This window comes from Pelmatolapia mariae, linkage group LG16_19, assembly GCF_036321145.2.
Source record: "Pelmatolapia mariae isolate MD_Pm_ZW linkage group LG16_19, Pm_UMD_F_2, whole genome shotgun sequence".
Classification (NCBI taxonomy): domain Eukaryota; kingdom Metazoa; phylum Chordata; class Actinopteri; order Cichliformes; family Cichlidae; genus Pelmatolapia; species Pelmatolapia mariae.
In genome coordinates, this window is record NC_086241.1 from 60,987,118 (window position 1) to 60,995,536 (window position 8,419).

The window sequence follows — 8,419 nt, forward strand, 5'->3', positions numbered from 1 at the left end:
CAATTGTAACAAGATCCCCAACACCACTGAATGAAGTGGAGCTCCAAACCACAACACTCTGTGTGAGCCTCCACTTTGTTTACAGATGGCTGTGGATGGGCACTGTTGTACCTCACTCTTTACTTGTGGTGCACAACAATGATGATTTCAACCAAATATTTCACTTCTGGATTCATCACTCTATTAGACCTGTTGCCACAGATTTTCAGTCCAGTTCTTCCTTAATTTGGCATACCTCAGCCTTTCTCCTTGTTTACCCTTCTCCAAATGACTTCTTGACACCCGCCCTTCCACTGCAACCATTTGTCTGGTCTTGTGCCAGGTCTTTGCCGTCTTTCCTGTTTCTGAAGGACATGACCTTCAGATACCGTTTGTCTGCAGTTTTTAAGGATACATTGCTCACCAAGTCAGGATATGCTGAGTTTTCAGCTAACAATTCTTTGGGAACCATCTTTTTGGTGTGAAAATACTTTTTTGTTTGTCACACTGTGTATTATCACATCATCCTTGCATCCTCTGTTCATCCTTTTGTGTTCTTCATAGCCCGCAGAATTTTGATTCTGTTCATCTGAACGTATCATATTCAATCCTCAAATACTTTTAAACTGAGTGTTGTGCAGAAGATCTGTGAAGGTTCCCTTTCTGTTGCTTTGTGGCTCAAACAATGTGACAAAGAAGAGCCAGTCTCAGTTTTTCCTTCTAATTGATTTATTAAAAGATTATTTTTTGTACATAGTGTTAAATACAATCTCTCAGAATTCTGAAACCAACACAATTTTTGATTCATGTCCGTTTAGGAGACCACCAAGACAATATCACTCTGTAATTACTTTAAAACTCAATGCTACCCATCTTCATTTGGAAACAATATAGAAGAAATTAGAGGAAATGTCTTTTAATTCATAGCATATTTGTGCAAAACAGGGAGAGGTCCCAGAGCCCATATTCCAGCAGCTTCCTTACATTAAAGGCCAATGAAAACATATTTAAATACCCAACCATAAAACTCAGGCCTTCTATCTTCCATCAGGACGACCATGCATTTCTGGTGTGTAGGTCAGAAGAACAATCATGACCCACAGGTGCAGTACTGCCTGCAAAGAAAAAAAAAAGAAGAAAAAAGATCATGAATAAACTAAAGATGTTACAGACCACTTTACCAGCTACTGAGCACTCTCTCATTAAACAAAGGGTTCATATCATTTCAATAATAACACTGACCATGTACAGGATGACAAAAACTCTGGCCATTGGGTAGCGCCTCAGAAAGATTCCCAGTCTTATGCTGTTAGAAATAAAAGTATTGGTCACAGTGAACAGTTTTTCACTGGTAAAACAATGGAACTGTAGCACAGTAAAACGGTGAACAGTGAAAGCTTACCTGAAGCGGTCAATTGTGCTGGCTGCCTTACGTACTTTTCCATACACTCCTGGACTGTCCTGGTCACTGAAGAGCACAGGTGTGTTTCTTTGTCTTGCCCCTGACAGTCCAAAACAGAGAAATGTAAATGCGTATATTATATATTAGGTTTTTTAATAAAACAACTGTTCAAAACAGGTCTCATTTACCAAAACAAAAAGCAAATGACAGCTTCTCCTACCTGCTCCCTCTAAACCGCTCATGTTGATTGCCGGCCCTCCACTTTGTCCTCCCTGAGTATTCTTCAGCTGCTGCTCCAAGCGCTCCAGCTGAAAGACGAGGGAGTTTTTTTCCGTGCCAAGAGCTTCCAGCATTGTCTGCTTCTGGATCAGTGTCTCCGTCAGCTGGTGGAGCCGGTTCTCAAGCTCTGTTTGGCTGTTGCTGAGTGTCTTGTTGGTCAACTGCAAAAGGAAATTCATCAGACATTATTATTCAGTGGTTTTAATAGACACAAAGCAAATGTTCCCTAAGTCCTGATCCGGGAAGGAGACTCCTCAATTGTTTTGTATAACTTTAAGGTACTGACCTGGTTCCTGAGTTTTTGGATTTCATCTTCTCTGTCTTTGATTCGACTCTGCAGAGTGGTTTTGGCTCGATGGTGCTCTTCCTCAAGGTACTGCAGCTCCTATAGGCACAAAGATTAAGTTAGTCAAAACAACAGCTTGTGCACAGCTTTTATCACTTTAAGCCTATTATTATTATTGTAACTCTCTTTTACCTGTTTGTAGCGCTCCACCTCAGCCTCTACCTCCTGCTTTGCTCTGTTCTGTAAGGCCTGCTGCTCCTGTAACTGCGCCTGCTGCTCCCTCCACGTCTCTGCCTCTGCCAGCGCCTGATTCTCCAAATCCTGTAAGCAAAAATTCAACCTCCACTGAATTACTGGCCTCTCTCGCTAGTAAGTAATTTTGCTTTTTCCTACTGCATATAGTATCTCACCTGTATTTCAGTCCTCAGAGTGAGAACTTGCCCCTGCAGTTTTTGGATCTCCTCCCTCTGCAGGTCCTTTTCATGACGCAGCTCCTCAAGCTCCAGAGCCATGGTCCCACTGCCGTCCAGGGTGTCTAGACCAGATCCCTCCTTCAGACTGCTGATCAACTTCTCTTTGGACTAAACAAACATTTAAAAGTATTAAATAAAAGTTCAAACATATAATAATGAGATAGTGCGTAGCCACACTTTACTCCAGGGTAAAGCTTTCAATGAAATCATTTTTCGGGAGAGCCTCCACAAGCCTTACTTGTAGGATGCGTGAAGCTTTTTGTTTATAGTCTTGTAACTCTTGCTTGGCAGACTCAGCTGCAGCTTTGGCACTTTTTAGTTGGTGTTGGAAGTCGTCGACCTTGAACTTCTCCTCTGCTGCTCGCCGCTCAGCTGCAGTCACTGTTTCTGCAAGGATTTGCCTCTCAGCCTCCAATTTAGAGAGCCGGCCAGCATATTCAGTCTACACAAGAACAGAGAGTTAAGTCTCATCATTTCCATATGACCAGTCTATATTTAACCGTTGTAAATACAGAAAATGATGCACCTGCATCTGCCGGTAGCTGTCCTGTTCTCTTCTGAGCGCCAGTTCAGCCTCTCGCAGCCTCTCCTGTAAGGTTTCCAGAGCTTGGGACTGCATGCTGTTCCCTTCTGTGTGGTCTTGCATAATTCTAAAAATCAAACAAGACAAGAAAATGCTATCTAAATCAGTTCTTTATAAGTTTAGTGTAATTTCTATTTAAGACTTTGGCTCCAAAAGCATACTTTGACTTTTCCTTCTGTGCCTCCTCTAATGCAGCACTGCGGGATTTTAGAAGCTGATCGGCTTCATCGAGCCTGATTTTTAGGACTGCAAGTTGACCGTCTTTGGCTGAGAGAGCTTCTGTTAGGTCATCGACTTGTGACCGAAGTTCTCGTAACGTTCGGTCAGTCTGGGACTGCTCCGAGTTCCATTTGTCTGCACGTAGACGGGCCTGGTTTAGCTCTAAGAGAGAAAAAAGCAAATTAAATCATAGGAAAAGGTGTAGCCAGGTGAATGTGTGCCATTTTCGGGTTTCAGTATTGGCTTTTTTGCTAACCATCTTGTAAGTCTTTTGCTCTCTGGATAACTGAAGCCATCTCTTGATTCAGAGAGGCCACCTCACTGCGCAGCAACTGGTTCTCTAGACGCAGGCTGGACAGGATCTGGTTCTGTGGTTCTTCTGTTGGTGGAGGAGGCTCTTGCCTGCTGGACTCCAGAGGGACAGCCAAGCCTGAGTCTGAACTCTCAGGTGTATCTGTGGTGGCCAGGCAAGAGTAAAGAGAAAACAGCATTTACAGATATAAGTGTGGTAGCTCTTATGTTATACTTCTAAACAGCAACAAACTGGTATAATAAAGCATTAATATAAAATTATCTTATTTCATACCGTTGTACTTTAAGGTTCCCTGTCAAGTTTTGGACACTAAGTGGGTTAATTCTTTAGTGGGACGTGGTAAATTTACCATTTTAAAAAGGAGTCCCACAAAGTTCAGTATTAGGTCCCATGTGGTTCATATTAACAATATTGCACCCTCTCTCTATAAGAAAATATACCATCCATCTTTATTCAGATGCTACAGTTCTGTACTGTATTAATAATATTCTTTACTCAGCCACTGAAATCCAACAGGAAGTCTTTCTAAATTGCAAGAACCACATAACTTAAAATTAGCTTTGAAAGCAAACAAGTTCTCAAGAGCTTATGAGAGATTATGGAGACTATCTGTAAGTACACCTCTGACTCCATTCTTAAACCCCCTTAATTAATTTCAGCTCTTCAAGCAAAGATTTACTAATAAAAACATTGATTCTTGTTTTTACTGGGTTTCATATAAAAAAGCTGAGTTATGACTGTGGCACAGTAGTCACCAGTTTTCATTCACTTTCTTTAAAGACCTTTATTTTGTTGTAAAATAATTTTACCCCTTCAAGCAATTGACTATTTCAATATGTAATTACAAACCAGAATGTTCTTGAAGGTAACTGTTATCTTACCAAGTGACTAATTATTAGTTCCTTTTCATGTGTTTATTCACTCCATTTTCACTGTACTCTTTAAATCTTTGCAAATTAGTGCATGCTATCACTGATTTATTTAAACAAAGGCTGCTTTCATGTGCATGCTCAGGATTCAGCACGCACATAATTTTTCTCTCATAGTCATGAGAGCCTATCAGTAGAAGTAATGTGACAAAAATGCATTGATGTGCCGATAAAGGTGAAGAAGAAGCTAAAAAAAAAAAACTGTCCTAACTGTAAGCTGAAATTTTCTTCTCCTGTGAATAAAGTTTATTGTTTATAAAATGTTTGAGTGTTGTTAATTAGTCAGACAGTGCACTGTTGGCTTTGCTCATACCTTGGCCTTGCTCTTTAGCAGAGTTCTCTGTTTTGATGCTGTGAGCAGATAATGAGCTCATGCTTGAAGCTCTTGATACACCCCGGGTGGAAGGGGGTGTGGAGGGGACTGATGGGGTTGTATAAGAAGTGGTGGAAGCGGGAGATGTTGGGTTTTGGGCCTCTACCACTTTTACAAGGTCCTTTCTTGAATCCCTCCGATTGCTGACTTGAGGCTCAGAGCTATTCAGAAAATCAAAGAGCATGTCATCGTCCACGTTCTGCTCACTCTTTTTGGGCCTCACAAACCCAGATGAAGTCTTGCCAGTGTTGGGAGCGCTGCTACCAGAACCCAAGGGTGTACTGGTCACGTTGGCAGACCCAGCCAGCATGGTTGCATTAGATTTCTTGATGTTGCCAGCTGCAGCAGAGATATAGCTCTGGGTATCATGAGAGGATGCATAGGTATGATGTGTCACAGCTGGGTTGGTCTTGTACCCTGCAGAGTTGTAGTCAGTTTTAGCAGTGGATTCTTCTCCATAGGCTATTGAAAAGGAGGATGATTTTTCCTGGCCTTTACTCAGGGCAGTAGCAGCACCCTGGTCTACTTTATTCAGGAAGTCTTCAGCTTTCCCAGCCAAGTCAGTAAACCAAGACATTTTCCAACCTAGCGATAGAGACAAACAGCAACATGTAAAAATTTACTTGATGGATAATATATTTATTTACTTTCCAAGTTCTTGGATTTCTATTTAACAACATAAGGAAGGTCAGTGGTGGAGTAAAGGTCAGTATGTCAATGACAGACGCTAAATCTAGACTGCTAAATTTAACTGTAAAATAGCATTTCACCTCCCCTCATCATTATCACCACTGAGATACCATCCAGTGAGGCCTTCAGTTTCAAAAGCTCAGGATACACTGCCTAACTGTACCTGTGCATGACAGAGCTACTTCTGGTGTGGCTACGACCAGCCCAGGTAACCATAACAGATCTTCTGCCTTAATCCCCCTCTTTCTCTAAGGCTACGTTCACACTGCAGGTCTTAATGCTCAATTCCGATTTTTTGATCAAATCCGATTTTTTTGTCTGCTTGTTCACACTACAAAAAAATGTGACAGCAAACGCGCTCTAGTGTGAACTCTCAAAGCTACCCGCATGCGCAAAAGAAGACGTTACACACAACGCGCTCCGTTTAGACCCAGACCAAACAGTATTGTTTGACTGATGGCCCTTAATATAAAGACTTGTTTCGGACTTTACGTTTCCCAATTTTGCTTTAAGTTATAAAGTTAATTTATTATTTACATATGGCCTAATAATTATCCTTATTGCTGTTTTAGAGAGGAGCGGTGCTTCAAAGGATATTTGCAGATTTCTGTCAGAATCTGCAGATTATACAGTACAAATGAAATGTTCACGTTTCTCCAACGCTGTCTTCCCAACAGTTTCACCAACATCTACACTGGATGGCCAGGAAGCTTTCACGTTGTCTTCTTGGGCGCTGATAATTGGCATCTGTCTTGTGTCAGTGACGTAAAAGACGGATTTAATGCGACATGACCATTCAAACAGCAGTCGCTTTCTAAAACATCAGCTATGTATCGGATTCAGTACCACATGCGAAAGTGACCCAGGTCGGATTTGAAAATATCGGATTTGTGCCGTTCACACTGTCATACCATGATCGGATATGGGTCACATAGAGTCAAAAAAGTCGGGTTTGATGCACTTTCGCCTGCAGTGTGAACGTAGCCTAACAGTCTCCTCTGTCACATCACACCACTGTATGCCCTCCTTCATTAGATCTATAATTCTACTCTGATGTCTTCCTGTAGACTACAGGAAGAGCAGAGCAAAGCCCCTCCCCCTGGCTGTCAACAAAGGCTGTGTAGAGAGGGTTTCTCAGAACCTTTATTGCTGACAACCTCACCTGGTCTGCTAACACAACAGCTGCAGGTAAGACAGCTCAGTGGCGCATTCGCTTAATAAGGTTTCTGAAGAATAACAGTCACGGATGAGAAACTACTTTTGGTAACACTGCAATATGCCAACTGCTTTGCAGCAGCTATAAAAGTTATCCACAGGGTTATAAAGACAACAGAAAAGATCAATGCCCGTGCTCTTCCCTTTCTCAAAGCAGTTGCAAAAGCAAGAATCCACTCAAGAGGGTCAAAACAGCTCTCACCCTGGGCACTTGCTGTTTGACCTGTTGCCCTCTGGTAGGCACTACTGGTCCAACAAAGCAAAAGCAGGCAGTTTTTGTTTTTTTTTTAATCCAAGTGCATACTGCTCAAAATAAAGGTGGCAATAAATGCATTCTGAGGATGGCATTGAAACTAGACAGGACCGAACTAGAAGGGAAGCAAAACTGCGAATCGATCCATATTAAATAAACAGGATCGCAGCAACAAATTGTAGACAGTTAAAGTTGGGACTCTTCCAGCTTTGTGAGCAGCCTGTCAAGTTCGACTCAGGACTAAAACTCTCCCTGCGACAAATGCTGCACAGCTAGCATGCTATAACAAAAAACTAAGCAGCGAAATTTAATCAACTATTATTTTTAACGACACCACGCTTTTTTTGTTAAACGTAAATGAACAAAGGGGGGTTATTGGAAGTGTTTTAACTCTAACGTTATCGTAAAACGATGTAAACACAGTTATTCAGGATCAACTCCATCAGTGCTGCGGCTAACAGGCTAGCTGACTGTTAAAGGAAACGTTTAAACGTACCGTTTGACAAGAGGTATTAGTTTCAGGGTGTCTCCAGTCACCTGGCTGCCGCCGAGGTTAAACAGATCAGAGTGAAAGAATAAAACTGCTTGGAAAACAAAGTCAAATATCATCATCTGTCAAGGAGGATGTTGGTGATCCTCTCAATACGTGGACCAGGAAGCGCTGCAAATAAGGACCCGACAACAGAGCGCCCTGAGTAAAGCCTGATCGAAAATTAACCAACGGGGTTTCCAAAGCGCAGAACTCACCTCTGTTAAGGACTTTACTTTACTGTAAATAAAAATAAATTAATGGAGAACAACAACAACATCAACAATAATACTAAGAAGAAGGAGGCGAAGGAGAAGACCTGACCAACTGGTAAGTTTTTTACTTTATTTTTTTAACCCTCTACTGCATGACTTTTTAATTTTTGGGGAAAAAAATATTTCTACCTATTTTGGGGGAGCTTTAGGGTCCCTAATAATATATCAATCAAAAAATGTGACACCCTGCCCCCCCCCAAACAGATATTGGTTTGTTGCTTCAAGGCAACACTGTGCGACAAGGGTAGTAAAATGCCAAGTTATTCTATAATAAGTTGTATTAGTACAACAAGGTTGAACAAATAAATACACAACAAATAAACAATGTAAACATTTCACAGAACAATAAAACACCAAAATATCCAACATTTGACCCTAACCCCATGCACGCGCGCGCACACACACACACACACACACACACACACACACACACACACACACGTTGTGTTTCCATCACTTTTGGGGACATTTCATTAACTTACATTCATATACTGGAGACTTATCCTGACTCTACCCATCACTATTCCCTGCCTGAACCTTACCCTAACCCTGACTCAAGCCTTCACCCTAAAATTGAATGATTTACCTTGCAATTTGTCCCCATGAAGTAGGCGAGACCTC

At 41.6% G+C, this 8,419-nt stretch overlaps 1 protein-coding gene across 1 annotated transcript; it reads right to left on the reverse strand.

Moving 5' to 3' along the window:
- Window positions 1-704: 704 nt before the first annotated feature.
- Window positions 705-7,645, reverse strand: golga5 (golgin A5). The gene is made up of 13 exons (XM_063498143.1): window positions 7,491-7,645; window positions 4,777-5,421; window positions 3,478-3,675; window positions 3,164-3,383; window positions 2,946-3,069; window positions 2,658-2,861; window positions 2,357-2,527; window positions 2,139-2,267; window positions 1,947-2,045; window positions 1,602-1,821; window positions 1,382-1,481; window positions 1,222-1,285; window positions 705-1,094 (listed from the first exon to the last, which is right to left on the reverse strand). The coding sequence occupies exons 2-13, from the start codon at window positions 5,411-5,413 to the stop codon at window positions 1,017-1,019; spliced, it is 2,244 nt and encodes a 747-aa protein (XP_063354213.1). The 5' UTR covers window positions 5,414-5,421; window positions 7,491-7,645; the 3' UTR covers window positions 705-1,016.
- Window positions 7,646-8,419: the final 774 nt, after the last annotated feature.

Excerpts from the sequence above, each read along its gene's own strand:
- golga5 (XM_063498143.1), bottom strand. The coding sequence starts at position 5,413 with ATGTCTTGGTTTACTGACTTGGCTGGGAAAGCTGAAGACTTCCTGAAT. Across the intron at positions 3,676-4,776 it reads TGCTAAAGAGCAAGGCCAAG|ATACACCTGAGAGTTCAGAC; the intron begins GTATGAGCAAAG and ends TGGCCACCACAG. Across the intron at positions 3,384-3,477 it reads AGCAAAAGACTTACAAGATG|AGCTAAACCAGGCCCGTCTA; the intron begins GTTAGCAAAAAA and ends TTTCTCTCTTAG.